The following is a 20,461-nucleotide window of genomic DNA, read 5'->3' as shown; positions in this document are numbered from 1 at the left end:
GCTTTTCGCTTCTCTTCTTTTCACAGCTATTTGTAAGGCCTCCTCGACAACCATTTTGCCTTTCTGCATTTCTTTATCTTGGGGATGGTTTTGATCACTGCCTCCTATACAATGTCATGAACCTCCATCCACAGTTCTTCAGGCACTCTATCAGATCTAATCCCTAAAATCTATTTCTCACTTCCACTGTATAATCATAAGGGGTTGGATTTAGGTCATACCAGAATGGTCTAGTGGTTTTCCCTACTTTCTTAAATTTAAGTCTGTATTTCGCAGTAAGGAGTTCATGATCTGAGCCTCATTCAGTTCCTTTTCTTGTTTTTGCTGACTGTATAGAGTTTCTCCATCTTTGGCTGCAAATATAATCAGTCTGATTTCAGTTTTGACCATCTATGTCCATGTGCAGAGTCTTCCCTTGTGCTGTTGGAAGAGGGTGTTTGCTAAGACCAGTGCGTTCTCTTGGCAGAACTCTATTAGCCTTTGCCCTGCTTCATTCTGTACTCCAAGGCCAAATTTGCCTGTTCCTCCAGCTATTTCTTGACTTCCTACTTATGCATTACAGTTCCCTATAATGAAAAGGACATCTTTTTTTGGTTTTAAGTCTAGCAGGTCTTGTAGGTCTTCATAGGACGGTTCAACTTCAGCTTCTTCAACATTACTGGTTGGGGCATAGACTTGGATTACTATGATATTGAATGGTTTGCCTTGGAAATGAACAGAGATCATTATTTCATTTTTTGAGATTGCATCCAAGTACTACATTTCAGACTCTTGGTCTAACTCTCAGACTAGGATGGCTACTCCATTTCTTCTAAGGGATTTCTTGCCCACATTACTAGATATAATGATAATCTGAGTTAAATTCACTCATTCCATTCTAGTTTGCTGATTCCTAAAATTTTGATGTCCACACTTGTCATCTCCTGTTTGACCACTTTCAATTTGCCTTGATTCACGGACCTAACATGAATTTAGGTCCTATGTAATATTGTTCTTTATAGCACCAGACTTGACTTCCATCACCAGTCAGATCCACAACTGGGTGTTGTTGTTGCTTTGGGTCCATCTCTTCATTCTTTCTGGAGTTATTTCTCCACTGATCTCCAATAGCATGTTGGGCACCTAATGACCTGTGGAGTTCATCTTTCAGTGTCCTGACTTTTTGCCTCTTCATACAGCCTATGGGGTCACAAAGAGTCAGACATGACTGAGTAACTAACACACAAAGCTTTAATGAATGGCACTAAGTGAGTATTTATTCAGTACAGGGTTCATGAGCTAAGACAATTTGATAGAGATCACATGTTTCTACTCTTTTCTTCTTACATACCTAAAATATTTTTCTTTTTGCCATTATGATTACTTATCTTCTTTAGCAAAGTATTGCTCTATAATGACTCTCTGGTTGAGAAATATGAATAGATAGATGGATGGATTGATGGACAGATGGACAGATACATAGATGGATGGAGGGTTAGATGATTGACTTCTGTGTTTATCATATTAAGCAACCATGTGGTGAAATAAATGCCCTTGAAAACATAGACTAATTGGTGACTAATCCTTACCTTACTTTGACTATGTGCATCTTTAATTTCCAGTCATGCATATTTTCACTTGCTTTATTTTCCTTTAGCGGGCTTTCCTGGTGGTTCAGACAGTAAAGAATCTGCCTGCAATGCAGGAGACCCAGATTCCATCCCTGGGTCAGGAATACCCCCTGAAGAAGGAAATGGCCACCCACTCCAGTATTTGCCTGGAGAATCCCATGAATAGAGGAGCCTGACGGACTGTAGTCCATGGGGTCACAAAGAGTGGGACACGACTGAGCAACTAAACATGCATTTTCCTTTAGCATCAATGCTCTAATGCATACTTGCAGATTTAAAATGTTCTTTATGCTTCCATGCAAAGTGCGTAAGTTGTTGGTCTGTAGAGTACTGAAACTCCTTTGGTTATTAAATCTGAGTTTCCTCTGTTTCAGCACCACACAGATTATATACTACTACTATGAGGCCCAGAACACCTGACAAACCACACATCAGACCTGGTAAGTTGTTCCTCTTTCTGATGATCTAAATAATCAACATACCTAGGAAGATATGCTTCCCTGGTTGTTGAGACAGGAAAGAGTCTGCCTACAATGTAGGAGATCCGGATTCGATCCCTGGGTTGGGAAGATCCGTTGGAGGGGGAAATGGCAACCTACTCCAGTAATTTTGCCTGGAAAATCCCATGGATGGAGGAACCTGTCAGGTTACAGTCCATGGGGTTGCAAAGAGTCAGATACGACTGAGTGACTAACACTTAACTGAAAAAAAGAAGATATAAAATGTATTGAGTTCCCTGGTGGTCCAGTGGTTAGGATTCCAAGCTTCCACTGCAAGGGGTGCAGACTTGATACCTGATTGGGGAACTAGGATCCTGCATGCTGTGCAGCATGACCAAAAAAAGAATGTATTGAAACAGCCAAATGACCAAATGAGGGCTATATATCCTGAAACTGAAATAAATTACATACAAAATTCTGATCCTTGTGGGTAAGTGGAGAGGTAATCATGAATCCATGGAAGCAACAAGACTTGACTGAAATTTTTTAAGGATAAGCAGACTCAGAGACTACTATGGAAATTTACCAATATAACATCATTTTGAAAATAGTATTTTTGCCTAAATCACACATACTCTCTCGTCCTCCTTCAGTTTTCCATGGCAATTATAGAGATAACATTAGCAATAGCTTACTCCTTGGAAGGAAAGTTATGACCAACCTAGATAGCATATTCAAAAGCAGAGACATTACTTGGCCAACCAAGGTTCGTCTAGTCAAGGCTATGGTTTTTCCTGTGGTCATGTATGGATGTGAGAGTTGGACTGTGAAGAAGGCTGAGCGCTGAAGAATTGATGCTTTTAAACTGTGGTGTTGGAGAAGACTCTTGAGAGTCCCTGGACTGCAAGGAGATCCAACCAGTCCATTCTGAAGGAGATCAGCCCTGGGATTTCTTTGGAAGGAATGATGCTAAAGCTGAAACTCCAGTACTTTGGCCACCTCATGTGAAGAGTTGACTCATTGGAAAAGACTCTGATGCTGGGAGGGATTGGGGGCAGGAGGAGAAGGGGACGACAAAGAATGAGATGGCTGGATGGCATCACTGACTCGATGGACGTGAGTCTGAGTGAACTCCGGGAGCTGGTGATGGACAGGGAGGCCTGGCGTGCTGCAGTTCATGGGGTCGCAAAGAGTCGGACACGACTGAGTGACTGATCTGATCTGATCTGATGATGTATTTTGTTTCAAATATTATCTTTTAAGGAAAGACGATCTCTTCCAATCTGAAAGGCTCTTGTTCTGCAAGAATACTTTTACCTGGGTTAGGAAGGTCTCCTGGAGAAGGGAAAGGCTACCCACTCCAGTATTCTGGCCTGGAGAATTCCATGGTCTGTAGTCCATGGGGTCGCAAAGAGTCAGACACGCTGAGTGACTTTCATTCCATATAAAAACAAGCAAACACACATTTTACAGGTTGTATGCATCAAAAGTAAAATGATAGTTAAACTGGAAAAAAACCTTTCTTTTTTGGCCACTCTGCAGTCTTGCAGGATCTTAGTTTCCCAACCAGGGATGGAACCCAGGCCACAGCAATGAAAGTGCTGAGACCTAACCACTGGACCGTCAGGGCGTTCCCAGAAAATGCTTTAAAATGACCAAAGTCATCAAAAGATCTAGGCTCTCCCTCACTGAACCTTGTTAGGGAAAGTTAACTTCGGGGTTAATTTGATCCATGTAAATCACTCCTAGTCTAACATACAAGTTGGACCAGAGATTCTGATGTTTTCTGTCCTTTTTCTCCTCTGTGATTCTAAGAAGTTTTAAAGTTCTAAGTGTCAAAAATGGCTTATAAGCTACTATTCCTGACGAACATCTCTCTGGGAACATGGAAGAAATAGCAAATACATATATATCTTTTGGTTTATGGAGGAACTCACAGTTTTTTTAGTAATCCTGCAACTCTTAAAGGTAACAGGTGCAGAAATCTTTGTTAAAAAAAAAATACACCTCCATGTGACTTTGTATCATGATAACTGTTGAGAACTTAATGTGTCATTGGTTATATTAAACCTTTCTACAAAATAAGGAAACAATAACAGTATGCCTAATGGTGAGTGGGTGCTTACCATGTGTCCTGTGAGGCCAGGCTTAGGAAGCTAAGGCTTAAGGAGGGCTAGGAGGTGGAGTCGAAGGCAAGCAGTCTGGCTCCAGAGCTCACTCTTTTAATTGCAACATACTTAAGTGCTTTTCCTTAAAAACTCTGCCAAATGGAGACTAAGACAGACAATTTCAATGTTTTGGTATTATTATGACTCTCAACAGAGCAGGAGAGAAATTTCAAAAGCTTTATCATATCATAATGAGACTTACACCAGCATTATGAGGAAGGATGTGTACCTAGAGACTCCTCCAAAAGAACCACCAACTTACGTGCTAGGAATTAAGGCCTTAACAATAATATACAAAATAAATGCACACCAAGTTTTGGGTTTTCACTGGGCATATGTAGTCCTGATCCTTCTTCAGTCCCAGTTTTGAGTGTGAAAGTAGTGAAAGTTTAGTCACTCAGTTGTGTCCCACTCTTTGCGACCACATGGACTGTAGTCACCATTTGCCTCTGTCCATAGAATTCTCCAGGCAAGAACACTGGAGTGGCTGCCATTTCCTTCTCCAGGGGTTCTTCCCAACCCAGGGATCAAACCAGGGTCTTCTGCATTGCAGGCAGATTCTTTACTGTCTGAGTCACTAGGGAAGCCCATTTTGAAATGTATCTACTGCTTATAAATGAAGCAAGCTATTTCCCACTTAGACCAGGTCACCTCAGAGTATATACTCAGGTCTCAAATTCAAGTCTATGATTTTCATACCAAAATTGTGATTTCTATATTGTGAACATTAGTTTTTGGTAAGTCATCATTTTTGTTGCCAGTTAAATGAGTTCCAGTTCTCTGGGAAGCTTTATTTTCCTTGACTGCAAATGTTCAACTAAAAAAAAAAAAAAGTCTAAACTGTTTATTTCCCACTTTATTATAGTTCTGAATAAGACAACTACAAGACCTAGTAGACCCAGACCCAGTGGGACACCCAGAGGGAATGGACTAGGAGCAGGTAATGATCACAGATTTATTTCCTTTTGATCCTATCAAACTCTAAATGTTTTCATTCAGTTTTTAAAATTTTGTTAAATTCACATTTAAATTTCTTTTTTTACTAGTTTTGGAAGTTCGTATAACTAGTTTTGGAAGTTCACAGAACTGAAAATTATAAATCATTCCAAAATCAAAATTTCAGAAGTCTCTGTAAACATTAACAAATAGTTTTCTACTTTTCTCAGCCCAGTCCACTAAATCAACTACAATATATAGTCTTAATTCTTAAAAATATCCTGATTAAGTATGAATTAAAATATCAAAACAGCTTTTTCCCTGATTACAAAATTAGGGAAAACTTCAAATTTTCATATATAGGTTTGGTCTTTGAGGCAATTATCAATTGTTTTTCAAGTTTATAATTTCATAAGTGCCATTATAATATTTTTAAAAGATCCACATCTGTTAGCAATCTGGAATATGATATTTAAATGAGAAGAAGAAGAAGAGGGAAGTCGCTCAGTCGTGTCCAACTCTCTGCGACCCCATGGACACCAGGCTCCTCTGTCCATGGGATTTTCTAGGCAAGAGTACTGGAGTGGGTTGCCATTTCCTTCTCCAGGGGATCTTCCCAACCCAGGGATCAAACCCAGGTCCCCTGCATTGTAGGCAGATGCTTTATCATCTGAGCCACCAGGGAAGCTTTTTAAATGAGAAGAGCAATTAGCAAATGATCACCCTGGTTACAAGCATATTTCCAAATCATTCAGTTTGATTAAATGATATTTCCCTGCCCCAATCTTATCTATGGGACATCATATAGATAACTAGGACAAATAACTGATAAAAGTTCACTCAACTCACTCAGTGGATAAATGGTAGTTATCAAATGCCTTAATATGGGATTGCATTGTTCCCTTGAAATATTTTTTAAATAATGCAGATCTTGTGCCTGCTTATGTAAAAGTGCATAAACAACATAGTTTGCTTAATGCATATATATGTATATATAATCAACCCATAATTAATTGTTCCTTAATGAGAAAGATGTGAATAGTATCTGAAGACACGTATTCAGTCTAAAAATGATTTAGATTTTTATTTAGGATGTGTTTCTGTACTAGGTTATTACAATTCTGAAGTTCTAGGAATTCACTTTCCTTCAATTAATGAGACAGATACTATAAATTCCTGATTCATGAAAAGCAAAAAAGCATTCCAATATTTATTTGTGCTCAGCTGTTCCCTTTATTCTTCCCAAGTGGGACCAGGCAGTACGTAGTGTCTCAGTCTGATGTAAACAGTCTGGCTGTGAACAACGCCACCTTCTGAATATTCAAAGTAATTCCCCAGAGTTTGTCTAAGTAAAAATAGAAGAAAGCATTTATGTCAGCAGAGCAAATGAAAGAACAAGCAGCTATGATGAACTTGAAAGCCATTAACCTTCAGTATAAGCAAGCAGTGATTCTCACTAGGAAAACGTTAATTATGTTAATTGTCTTTTGGGGAGAAAACAGAGCATGATTATGCTTTAGTTTATCAGTAGTATAAAATTTTTTCCAGAGCTACTTGTGATACAAATTGACATCTGTTACCCTCTTGTGTAGATAAAGTCAGCTTTGTAATAACTCACCTAACTTAGCTTTGAAAGGAAGACCTTTTACCAGGACTTCTTCAGTTTAATTAGTTGGTTGCTGATCAAAATAGGTTGGTGGGCACAGATAAACAAAGCTGATCTTGCTGTTTCCCCTTTCTTTGCTCCACTAACATCCCCAATCAAAATGTGTTGCACATGTTCTATGTTCTGGTGTTTCTCTATTGGGATCCCCCTCAGGGAAGAACAGGCTGACCACCTGCAAGGAGTAAGGTCAGTAGACAGCATTCCATTGTCAGCTCCTTCAGGGTCAGCCTCAGCTGAGGAGAGCCTTGATTGGAAATATGGGTGGGACATCTCTTTGTCATATAGCAACCAAATGATATTTAGCTCAGGAAAGGATGTTTGTATTACCATTCAAACAAATCGGTGTAATTTCCACTTCAGTATTCTTGCCTTGAGAACGCCATGAACGGTAAGAAAAGGCAAAAAGACAGGACACTGAAAGATGAACTCCACAGATCGGTAGGTGCCCAACCTGCTACTGGAGATCAGTGGAGAAATAACTCCAGAAAGAATGAAGGGATGGAGCAAAGCAACAACAACACCCAGTTGTGGATCTGACTGGTGATGGAAGTCAAGTCTGATGCTATAAAGAACAATATTGCATAGGACCTAAATTCATGTTAGGTCCATGAATCAAGGCAAATTGAAAATGGTCAAACAGGAGATGACAAGAGTGAACATTGAAATTTTAGGAATCAGCAAACTAAAATGGAATGGAATGAGTGAATTTAACTCATATTATCATTATATCTAGTACTGTGGGCAAGAATCCCTTAGAAGAAATGGAGTAGCCATCCTAGCAACCAAGAGTTTAAAATGCAGTACTTGGATGCAATCTCAAAAATGACAGATGATCTCTGTTCATTTCCAAGGCAAACCATTTAGTATCAGAGGAATCCAAGTTTATGCCCCAACCAGTAATGCTGAAGAAGTTGAAGTTGGATGGTTCTATGAAGACCTACAAGACCTGCTAGAACTAACACCCAAAAAAGATGTCCTTTTCATTATAGGGGACTGGAATGCAAAAGTAGGAAGTCGAGAAATAGCTGGAGTAAAAGGCAAATGTGGCCTTGGAGTACAGGGCAAAGGCTAATAAAGTTTTGCCAAGAGAATGCACTGGTCATAGCAAACACCCTTTTCCAACAACACAGGAGAAGACTCTGCACATGGACATCAGCAGATGGTCAACACCAAAATCAGATTGATGATATTCTTTGCAGCCAAAGAAGGAAAAGCTCCATACAGTCAGCAGAAACAAGACCCAGAGCTGACTGTGGCTTGGATCATAAACCCCTTACTGCGAAATTCAGACTTAAATTGAAGAAAATAGGGAAAACCACTAGATCATTCAGGTATGACCTAAATCCAATCCCTTACAATTATACAATGGAAGTGAGAAATAGATTCAAGGGACTAGCTCTGATAGACAGAGTGTCTGAAGAACTATAGATGGAGGTTTGTGACATAGTACAGGAAGCAGGGATCAAGACATCCCGAAGAAAAAGAAATGCAAAAAGGAAAAATGGTTGTCTGAAGAGGCCTTACAAATAGCTGTGAAAAGAAGAGAAGCAGAAGGCAAAAGAGAAAAGATATACCCATTTGAATGCAGAGTTCCAAAGAATAGCAAGGTGAGATAAGAAAGTCTTCCTCAGTGATCAGTGCAAAGAAATAGAGGAAAACAGTAGAATGGGAAAGACTAGAGATCTCTTCAAGAAAATTAGAAATACCAAGGGAATATTTCATGGAAAGATGGGTACAATAAAGGACAGAAGTGTTATGGACCTAACAGAAGCAGAAGATATTAAGAAGAGGTGGCAAGAATACACAGAACTATACAAAAAAGATCTTCATGACCCAGATAACCACGATGGTGTGATCACTCACCTAGAGCCAGACATCCTGGAATGTGAAGTTAAGTGGGCCTTAGGAAGCATCACTACAAACAAAGCTAGTGGAGGTGATGGAATTCCAGTTGAGCTATTTCAAATCCTAAAAGATGGTACTGTGAAAGTGTTGCACTCAATATGCCAGCAAATTTGGAAAACTCAGCAGTGGCCACAGGACTGGAAAAGGTCAGTTTTTATTCCAATCCCAAAGAAACGCAATGCCAAAGAACGCTTAATGCTATGCTATGCTAAGTTGCTTCAGTCGTGTCCGACTCTGTGCAACCCCATAGACAGCAGCCCACCAGGCTCCCCTCTCCCTGGGATTCTCCAGGCAAGAACACTGGAGTGGGTTGCCTTTTCCTTCTCCAATTCATGAAAGTGAAAAGTGAAAGTGAAGTCGCTCAGTCGTGTCTGACTCAGCGACCCCATGGACTGCAGCCCACCAGGCTGCTCCATCCATCGGATTTTCCAGGCAAGAGTACTGGAGTGGGGTGCCATTGCCTTCTCCTAAGAATGCTTAAACTACCGAACAGTTGCACTCATCTCACACGCTAACAAAGTGATGCTCAAAATTCTCCAAGCCAGGCTTCAACAGTGTGTGAACCGAGAACTTCCAGATGTTCAAGCTGGGTTTAGAAAAGGCAGAGGAACCAGAGATCAAATTACCAACATCCATTGGATCATGGAAAAAGCAAGAGAGTTCCAGAAAAACATCTATTTCTGCTTTATTGACTATGCAAAAGCCTTTGACTGTGTGGATCACAACAAAGCATGGAAAATTCTTAAAGAGATGGGAATATCAGACCACCTTACCTGCCTCCTGAGAAATCTGTATGCAGGTCAGGAAGCAACAGTTAGAACTGGACATGGAACAACAGACTGGTTCCAAATCAGGAAAGGAGTATGTCAAGGCTGTATATTTTCACCCTGCTTATTTAACTTATATGCAGAGTACATCATGAGAAAAGCTGGGTTTGATGAGGCACAAGCGGGAATCAAGACTGCTGGGAGAAATATCAATAACCTCATATTCTGATGACACCACCCTTATGGCAGAAAGTGAAGAAGAACTAAAAAGCCTCTTGGTGAAAGTGAAAGAGGAGAGTGAAAAGGTTGACTTAAAGCTTAACATTCAGAAAACTAAGATCATGGCATCTGGTCCCATCACTTCATGGCAAATAGATGGGAAAGCAATGGAAACAGTGACAGACTTTTTTTGCGGGGCTCCAAAATCACTGCAGAAGCTCACTGCAACCATGAAATTAAAAGATGCTTGCCCCCAGAAGAAAAGTTATGACCAAACTAGACAGCATATTAAAAAGCAGAGATATTACTTTGCCAACAAAAGTCCATCTAGTCAAGGCTATGGTTTTTCCAGTAGTCATGTATGGATGTAAGGGTTAGACTATAAAGATAGCTGAGTGCCGGAGAATTGATGATTTTGAACTGTGGTGTTGGAGAAGACTCTTGAGGGTCCCCTGGACAGCAAGGAGATCCAACCAGTCCATCCTAAAGAAATGAGTCCTGAATATTCATTTGAAGGACTGATGTTGAAGCTGAAACTCCAATACTTTGGCCGCCTGATGTGAAGAACTGACTTATTGGCAAAGACCCTGATGTTGGGAAAGATTGAAGGCAGGAGGAAAAGGGGACGACAGAGGATGAGGTGGTTGGATGGCATCACCGACTCAAAGGACATGAGTCTGAATAAACTCCAGGAGTTGGTGACAGACAGGGAGGCCTGGCATGCTGCAGTCCATGGGATTGCAAAGAGTCAGACACGGCTGAGCAACTGAACTGAACCACATTAACAGAACAAAGGGGAAAAAAATCATATGATCATCTCAATAAATAAAAAATCAGCCATGATACAAAATTCAAAAACCACCGTGTTGAAAACTCTCAGAAAACTAGAAATAAAAGAAAATTTCCTCCCTCTAATAAAGGGCATCTGAGAAAAACCTACAGCTAACATCTCATTTCCCAGACTGAATATTTTTCTTCTAATATCAAGAATATAAGTAGGGATTCCTACTTTTTCCCCTTCCATTGAAAACAGAAGTGGAGTGTAAGCCAATACAGTAAGACCAGAAAGAAAATAAATGAAATACAAATCACAGTTGATATTACATAGCATATTATGAAAGAAAGTTCTAACAGCTTTCAAATTATTTGCCTGGGGAATAATGTTTTGAGAAATGGGTGAGAAAAAGAAGTTTTTAAATCTGTTCTCTTCAGGTTATAGACAAGAGTCTGCCTTACTTTGTGCATGGTTTTAATCTGACTTGTTAATAGAAATGCAGGTATTCACATCAGATTTCTTTTCTTCTCTGACCCAGCCCTATTGTCTCATTCACACTCACTTCTAGCCTCAATTGGGTATTAATGAGAACAACATTTCCGTGTTAACTGATTTTTCATCCAACTTTGACATTTTGCCTAGAATATGTATGATTCTTATCCACCTCACATATATTTTACTATAATTTTTCTTGCTGAAATTTTCAGTACATATATTTTACATTTTAAAAGATCAGCTGATAAAAGGATGTGTTTAGGATGTATAGGACATGTTCTTCATAGTCTTAGGCATAAAAATATTTACTGTTGGTCCTTTGTAAAACTAAAAGAGAAAGATTCTGAGGCCTTAAAACTATGGACCTTTGATTCTTTAGGTCTCTATACAAATCTTGCAATGACGCCATAAACACCCAGCAATATTTAGACTATCTTGACCCAAGTTTCTTAATTCATAACATCATTATAGATATTTAACCTGATTTATGTTCATTTCACATGTATATGTATAATATTTCTCCACCTTAAAGTTAGAAAGTAACCTTCAGAGAATGAAGTTTAGGTAGGTCATTTTTCCAGCAGTCTGCTTTTTCAGGGTTTCCAGAGATACATCTCACCTTAATTGATATGTTCGACATGCTTAGAGTCAGACACGACTGAGCGACTTCACTTTCACTTTTCACTTTCATGCATTAGAGAAGGAAACGGCAACCCACTCTAGTGTTCTTGCCTGGAGAATCCCAGGGATGGGGGAGCCTAGTGGGTTGCCATCTATGGGGTCGAACAGAGTCAGACACGACTGAAGCGACTTAGCAGCAGCAGCAGCAGCAGCACATGCTTATAACCAACTTGAGATGCAAAAGCATGCCTAGACCAGGGGATTGCACAAAGTACAAATGTGTGTGCTAAGTCAAGGCTATGGTTTTTCCTGTGGTCATGTATGGATGTGAGAGTTGGACTGTGAAGAAGGCTGAGCGCTGAAGAATTGATGCTTTTGAACTGTGGTGTTGGAGAAGACTCTTGAGAGTCCCTTGGACTGCAAGGAGATCCAAGCAGTCCATTCTAAGGGAGATCAGCCCTGGGATTTCTTTGGAAGGAATGATGCTGAAGCTGAAACTCCAGTACTTTGGCCACCTCATGCAAAGAGTTGACTCATTGGAAAAGACTCTGATGCTGGGAGGGATTGGGGACAGGAGGAGAAGGGGACGACAGAGGATGAGATGGCTGGATGGCATCACTGACTCGATGGACATGAGTCTGAGTGAACTCCGGGAGTTGGTGATGGACAGGGAGCCCTGGCATGCTGCGATTCATGGGGTCGCAAAGAGTCAGACACTACTGAGCAACTGAACTGAACTGAAGTCATGTCCAACTCTTTGCAACCCCATGGACTGTAACCTGCCAGGCTCCTCTGTCCATGGGATTTCCCAGGCAAGAATACTGGAGTGGGTTGCCACTTCCTTCTCCAGGGAATCTTCCTGACCTGGGAATCAAACCCATATCTCTTGGGTTTCCTGCATTGGCAGGCAGATTCTTTACTACTGAACCACCAGGGAAGCCTTTTACCACTGAGTCACCAGGGAGACCCACAAAGTACAATGCCACAGACCAGACCCAGTTCACTGCCCCTTTTTCGTAAACAAGGTTTTGAAGAAACTTTCACAAGACAGTGGCAGGACTGAATAGTTGTGACAGAGACAGTATGGCCTGCAGAGCTGAAAATATTTACTCTCTGACCTTTGACAGAAAAAATCACCCATCCTTTGCCAGATAGTCTCCACCTTTCTCACCGTAGAAGAAAGCTGCTGAGTTGTGCAACTGTTCTTTCATTCAACTAACATTTCTTGAAGGCCCACGTGTGCCAGCAAAGTATAGTTTGGAAACCCCCTTGGCACATGTGGTTTGGCAGATATGTTAATACCTGAATCCCAGACTCCTCTCTTTGCTCCATTCTGTCCTAATGAGGAATCCACACTTCACTGGACCCACATGGAGTGTGCTTGACAACCAAAACCCAGATGCCTCCCAGGTGAGGAATGTGTTTGAGCTGCAGCGAAATCTTCCAGTCTGCTGGCCCTTCGTCCCTGACCTTGCAGCCAGGTGCTGAGATCTTGAGACGTGGGTGAGGAGACCAATCACCCATAAACACCACTCCTTTTTGGTCATGAGGAACAGTCTCAAATACATTCGGAAATCAATTCCCAGTGTGCTGTGTTTGTTTGCAAAGTTTCTGTTACCATGGTTAAAAATACCAAAATCATTACTTCATTTCTGACAATAAATTGCTAAGGGGTGAACTATGTAAATCAAGAGATTTTTGGAGAATTTCCGTATGACAATTGGGGGCTTACATTGAAGTTCAAGTCTTGGTGCTTTCAGAGCCAGTGCTGCCCTTGAGAAAATAGTGGATTAATCCTGCATGAGGGAGAAACAATTCACGTTGCAGCCTGAGCCAGACTGGCTCATCAGATGTCAGTTCTGAGGATTCTTTCTCTGCACTATCTATTACTGGTTTCCTCCTTTGCCCTCCCATTGCCTCTCTGCTTGCTTTGGCCTTTATCAGCTCTCCTCAATTCAGGGCCACAGAAGTTCACTGGCCTCCAGGTCCTGTGCTCACATGCTAGTGGCTGATGTGCAAACCACAGCCAGGTGGAGCCAAGCCCAGAACTGGACTTCAGTCTCTTGTCCCCAGTTCAGTGCCTTTTCCCTGAGTCCCACAGCTGCCTTCGGCAGGGCTCTCCCCAGCGTTCTCATCCACTGCTGGCTTTTCTTTAGTTCTGAAGGCTGGACAAAATCCAGTTTAGCAACTGACACTGCTGACTTGGGTACTTAACCTACAAGGATCATAATACTATGATGCTTCCATTTCTACCTATACAGAAAATGACAAAAAATGACTTATTTCTTCCTTTATTAGAAAAGAGGCCAGGGATGTTTCTATTTTTTTCTCTTATTCGTAAAGTAATCCTGCAGAGTTTTAGATTCTAAGTTCTCCATTTCACCAGCCCGTGACTTGGTGGATCTGCATATTCGTGGTTAGAAAACCATGTCATCCTTGCTTTTCTCTCTGACTCCCACATATCAGTGGCATGACTGCATGGTACCTGCTTGCCAGCTGTGGTTGTTTAGCCCTCACCCAGTGGTGGCACTTCAGACACTCGAAATACAGAGTATAGGACCTGAGAGCTAAAGTCAGAGTCATTGTGAGGCAAAAGAGAAGCATTAAAAAAAAAAAAAAAATTCAGCCAAGTAAATTTGATGATTTAACTGGCTTTATTGGGCTTCCCAGGTGGTGCTAGTGGTAAAGAACCTGCCTGCCAGTGCCAGAGATGGTAAGAGACCAGGTTCGATCCCTGGGTGGGGAAGATCCCCTGGAGGAGGGCAAGGCAACCCACTCCAGTATTCTTGCCTGGAGAATTCCCTGGACAGAGGAGCTTGGTGGGTTACAGTCCATAGGGTCACAAAGAGTTGGACACAACTCGAGCGACTTATCACAGCATGCATTCAGCAATTTATGAATCAAGCAGCATCCTACGTGGTGACTAGAATGGCGCTCCAAAGACTTGTGCGAACTGGAAGTTTTATTTTTTTATTAGAGGACAGTTGCTTTACAATTTGTGTTTCTACTGTACAACAAAGTGTACATGTGTGCATATGTGTGTACCTGTGTGTGAGTGTACATGTGTGTGTGTCTATATATGTGTTCCCCTCCCTCTTGGACCTCCCTCTCACCCCCATCCCACCCTTCTAGGTCATCACAGAGCACTGAGCCGAGCTCCCTGTGCTGTGCAGCCGCTTCCCACTAGCTGTCTATTTCATACATGGTAGAGGATGCATGGCGATGCTACTCTCCCAGTGTGCCCACCCTCCCCTTCCCCTGCTGTAAGCACATGTACAGGAACAAGTGTGGGGAAGGGAACTACTAACCAAAGAAAATACTATGTTGAAGCCAGGACACCTTTTGAGGTAGAAGGGATTTGCGTGGGTTTTACCATTGTAGGTCACCTCTTCTTCTGGAGGATGAAGAGGGCTCCTGTGACAGATTACCTCACAGTAATCTGACTAGAAATTTCCAGACTGGTTGATTGAGATTACATTTCTGGGGAAAATCAAAACTGCAGTTAAGTCAGGTTTTAAGTCTAGGCTTTAGCACCAGTGATGCCACTTTGGGCCTTCTCTTTATTGGAGGGAAGATGATGACAGAAAAAGGCACCCTGTACTATCCCAATTAGTGCTCAAGAAATGGGCTTGGGAGCCGGGCATACGTGGGCGTGAATGCCTCCATTTAACTGTGAGACCCTGGACAAGTACTCCCCTTGCCTTGGTTTCCTCCTCTGTGAGACCCCCGTGGTATCTCGCACCCAGAAGGGATGTATGGATCAAATCAGGTCTTGAATATCGAAGGTGCTTGTGCAGTATTGGATCAACATACTTTGTTTTTCTAAGGGTGGAAAGATTTGGAAAAAGACTGTGAATAAGGGTCTACTGAAGGCACACATAGCCTGCTAGCATGCCAGAGGACATAATGTGATTTTACCTTTGAAAAATTGTGGTAAATCAGGTATCAGCAGGCCAGGTTTTCCTGGTGACACAAATGAATTGCATTCCCCTAAGCCACAGACAGAGTAACCACCCAGTGAGTCATTTCCCACTCCCATTACCACTCAGAGAAGGGCACAGAAAGAAGACCCATGAGCTGTTCTCACAGTGCCTGTGGGATGAGCCACAAAATAGTCATTGACCGCAGAAACATTTTATTCCTACCACAGATAAACAGCATTTGATCCCTGACTCCATACAAACATTCACCATGATTTTATATATTATCTGTTATTCAAATAGAAGAGGATGTGGAATTGCAATATTAGGTTTCATAAATTAATGTTAATCATAATTATTATTATAGTTAATGTTCAGTTCAGTTCAGTCGCTCAGTCATGTCTGACTCTTTGTGACCCCATGAATCGCAGCACACCAGGCCTCCATGTCCATCACCAACTCCCGGAGTTCACTCAAACTCACATCCATCGAGCTGGTGATGCCATCCAGCCATCTCATCTTCTGTTGTCCCCTCTTCTTCCTGCCCCCAATCCCTCCCAGCATCAGAGTCTTTTCCAATGAGTCAACTCTTTGCATGATGTTAGTAATATATTAATGAGTTTCTTGGGTAGCTCAGAGGGTAAAGACTCTGCCTACAATGTGGGAGACCTGGGTTCAATCCCTGGACTGATTAATTTTCATTATAATACAATCATGATTAATAATTTCATAAAGTAATGTGAAAATGTCATCTAATTTTTGGCAAGCAAAGGTTCTGTTGTATACTTAATATCTCTGCCTACATATTACATGAGGCTGAGTGTGTAATGTCCCTACAGAGTCCTGGAACAGCACTCAAAACAGGGCTGTGACTGTGCTTGTTCTTGTTAATACCATAGCCAGTATATTAATTCAATGTTTATTCTTATTTTTAGTACATATTATAGTGAGCATACACACACACACACATGTCCTCAGAGCATGGGTTCATTTTTTAGGATGAGCCATTGTGTGCGTGTGTGCGTGTGTGTGCACACACTCAGTCATATCCACCTCTTTGCAACCCCATGGACTATAAGAGGAGCCCCACCAGGCTCCTCTTGTCCATGGCATTTTCCAGGCAAGAATACTGAAGTGGGTTGCCATTTCCTTCTCTAGGGGATCTTCCTGACCCAGGGATCGAACCCACGTCTCTTGTGTCTCCTGCACTGACAAGCAGGTTCTTTTTTTTTTTTTGGCAAGCAGGTTATTTACCACTGCACCACCTGGGAAGTTCAAGATGAGCCACTATATCTAAGATAATATTCACTTTTGAGATTCTAAATGTCTGTTCTTATTATTCCTTAGTGGAGACTGCCAGCCATGTCAGGGAAGACTATTTTATAATGTAAAAGAATAATAACTTTTAAAATATAGGACAAAAAGTAAGTTGGTTCCCTCTACCCTTAGGATCTCCACCCAAAATCCTAGCATGGGTATTTAGGTGAATGACTTAGTAATAACCAACAGATTATGTTTGAGAGACTTAGGAGATAAAATAGCACGCAGGGTAATTTTCAGATCAGTTTCTTCCAAACAGCAATTTGGAGTTCAAGGCATGCCCAGGCCTAATTTACAAATTTCAAGAGTACAGATCCAGTCTGTGGCCTAACCAGCCTGCTAACCAAGGTTTCTCAAATAATATTTTTAAAGTCAATTCATTAGGTACAAACCCAAACATGTTGGAATTATAAGGGTTTTTATTGGGGGTAGAGGAGTTAGAGAAAAATATTTTTTAAAACCACAGAATTTACACACAAATATTGGGAAAAAAAAAAGTCAGTCACTGTAGATGAAATCCTTCTGGCAAGACAATAACACCCAGGCAGGCAGTGCAGGGTGGGCAGCATAGAAAATTAATACAAAGCCACTATCAAAAAATCAAACTCTAAATCTTCAGAGAATAAAATCACAACCGGTGAATGGAGTAGGGCTTTAGATATTTTTTTCTGTATGCAGACGGGAGAAGCCAATCAAAATGTCTAGGCACAAAAACACCAGTATCCTTGTTCTTAAAAAAAATGCACATTATCACTGACAATTCTATGAAACTTCTGTGAAGAATGTTTATCACATTTTAGCTATCTGTTTATTCTGTCATTATCTCTGCTCACAGGGGTCAAGCAAGTCCCACTGCCATCTGGTACTGGTAGAAATGTATCAATGGATTCGTCTCACCCCACAAAAAAACCAGGTAAGGAATAAGAGGCTGACTCCCTCACTCAGTTCTGCTCTGAAACTTGTAGCTGCAAGTTATATGTGCTGCCACAAAACAAGTAGCATGCTCACAGTCCCCAAAGCATCCGATCCATGCTAAAAGTACCTGGGTATTGCTAGATAAACATACTAAACTATTTGGGAAAATGAAAAGTGCTTTGTGCACAAATTGAATATTAATAAGAACCTCTAATGAGGAACTGATTTAATAATTACTTCACATAATATCCCAAGGGGCCACATTGGATCAAATGCTGAAAAGTAACTGTGGATTCTAATTTTCATCATATACAAGTTTTCCTCTTATGTAGTTTATTATAATATCCTTTTTCCAGAAATGATTTATGTTTCTACTTTGAGACTGTTCTCTATATAATAGGCCAAAATTAGGAAGTGGTAATATCTTTGCATTGAATAAGAGCTCCGTGCTTTGTAGAAGGATGCTGTGAAACCTACTCTGATGTATTAATGTCTGGGTGAGACATTTCTATTCTATCATCACAACTCACTCCTCCCTACCCCCAGCATATGCACACTCATGCACGCATGTGCACAATTCCTAATATCCCAGGAAGTACTTAAATTCACAGGGCATTTTCTTGGATTGTCAATTTTGCTTGAAGATTATTAAGCCAATACATTATGCAAAGAAAGAGATGGATTTTTAAGCTTATAACACAGGACTTCAAAGAAAATTTGGGTTACAGTGGACTGCTTCAGGAACTTTAGCCTTGTCAGTCTTTGTGAAGATTATAAAAAGATTTCTCTCCTCTCTGCCCTTCAGGCAAACCGTTTAGAAAAATGTGCCTTTCCTCTGGGTTGGCGTCCTTGCATGAAGGCTCATGGGTGGGTGAGAGAGCAGAGTGGGTGTAAAATTTTGCCTCCCACTTACAGCTGCCGGGCCAGGTGCCCTTGTGTGGTGGCTCTGATCTGCTTGGGCACAGGCTTATTGCTTCTACCATTAGGGGCTACTTTGTTGTAATCATTTGAGAAGTTCTGAAAGTGTTGGTTTAATTATAATTACGTAATATAGTTGGGGGATGGAGTGGAACACCTACTAAAGGGGAAATTATATGCTTTACTCAAAGCTAAAATGGTGCAAGAATTGTAGTCTGCAAAGCAAAGGCAATTGGAGACAATGAAACTCAGAAATGCTACTGTTGAATCTATACGAGAAGCAAAAGATGTTAAATTCTGTACATTTGTACAGCCTTTCAAAGGGCAGGTTTACTGATATATTTTTATCCATAATTAGAGAATATTTTCCCCATTAACTCGTGTGCTTTATTATCCCTGGGTACATTACAAGCACTAATTTAGAAGAACATTAGAAAGTATTACTCACAGGCACTTTTCTGTAGAATCTATTCTCTGTCACCCAACGGCTACTTGTCAAATGTTGTATTTTTTTTAAAAAAACCTGTGATTTTGTAGAGTGAATCCTTATGACCGCTTTATCTGTAATATTATCTCTTAGCCATAATCCCAGGTACTCGTCGCCCACCCTTGCCACCCAGACCCATGCCCCCACGAAGAAAGCCTTTACCACCCAACAATGTCACCGGAAAGCCAGGAAGTGCAGGTATGTCAATCACATACCTTCCTTATCCTTCCTTGATTTCAGTTTTACTGGTCAACCACCAGCCCTTCTTGGTGTGCTAGCTCAAGCAACAGACAGCCCTCGGCATGTGTTGGCCCCAAAGACCAGACACTGTCAGTTACAACTTTAAGGACTCCTGTCCTGATTCTGGGTGGGTGGGGTGACAGCCACCATCCTTGTCCATCTATGTCAGTTTGCTTCTTAGATGCCGGGTGCTTGGTGCTGAGATGGAAGCAGTCACAAACTCTTCAACAAACGGATTATTTGGGGCTAGACGTTTTGTCTTCAACAAATGGATTATTTGGGGCTGCCAACCCACCAGGGGTAATGGAAAATGTCCTCCACTTAACATTCTGTCTCTTGAGATAAAATGCTTTACATCTCCTTGGTAGCTCCCCTGTCTACCAGCCTTCATGCTGACCTCAATATTATGGGTCCAGGGGAAAGACTGGAGACTGGAATACTCAGGGTGACTGAGCAGGCCTAGTCTATGCAACAAGGCAGACTACCTCTCACCTCTAGGCTGTGGCATGTGTTGTCTTTTTCCCATAGAATGACCTCACCCAATCACCTGGGACACTCATACTTCATCCTTGTCTTAAAGAAGCCTCCTATAGCTCCCCAAAGTAGACTTAACACTGCTTCTCTGTCCTATTTGTCCTTGAAACATACCTCTGTTAGAGCAAACCTCTGTTTTATACCTACTTGTTCATGTCCTTGTCTTCCCCTACTAGATCATGAGCTCTGTGATGACAGATGACACTTTCTCTGAATTCCCAGAACAAATCCAGTCCTTACTGAGTGAATCCGGTAATCATTGAGTGAATATATGAGTGCAATTAAGGATCAGTGAGCCCAGTTCAGAGCAAAGCTTCATCTCACTCTTAAAGGCTGTTCCACTGGACCTGCCAGCAGATCACAGCATGTTCTCCATCTTTTCCCCCCTCTTCCCTCATGTCTATCTCCTAAATATTCTGTAGTGGGAATCAGGATAATGCTGTTAAGTACAACTGTGGAAGAGGAAACTGATAAGGATTTATGAGAAAGGGCATGGATGTCACTGTTTTCACAGGATGAAAGGAG

The 20,461-nt window shown here is 41.3% G+C and overlaps 1 protein-coding gene across 20 annotated transcripts in view; it reads left to right on the top strand.

Annotated features, from left to right (window-relative positions):
- ABI3BP (ABI family member 3 binding protein) overlaps positions 1-20,461 on the top strand; it is a 293,162-nt gene that overhangs the window by 224,867 nt on the left and 47,834 nt on the right. For all 20 annotated transcript variants that reach the window (XM_027560481.1, XM_027560135.1, XM_027559801.1 and 17 more), the window contains 4 exons: positions 1,985-2,050; positions 5,084-5,158; positions 17,678-17,755; positions 19,256-19,360. In XM_027560481.1, coding sequence (XP_027416282.1) covers positions 1,985-2,050; positions 5,084-5,158; positions 17,678-17,755; positions 19,256-19,360 — 324 coding nt within the window. The remainder of the gene's footprint in view (positions 1-1,984; positions 2,051-5,083; positions 5,159-17,677; positions 17,756-19,255; positions 19,361-20,461) is intronic.

The sequence above is a fragment of the Bos indicus x Bos taurus genome, chromosome 1, assembly GCF_003369695.1.
Source record: "Bos indicus x Bos taurus breed Angus x Brahman F1 hybrid chromosome 1, Bos_hybrid_MaternalHap_v2.0, whole genome shotgun sequence".
NCBI lineage: Eukaryota > Metazoa > Chordata > Mammalia > Artiodactyla > Bovidae > Bos > Bos indicus x Bos taurus.
The sequence above is the reverse complement of the archived record's forward strand: the minus strand, read 5'-3'. Positions and strand labels throughout refer to the sequence as shown.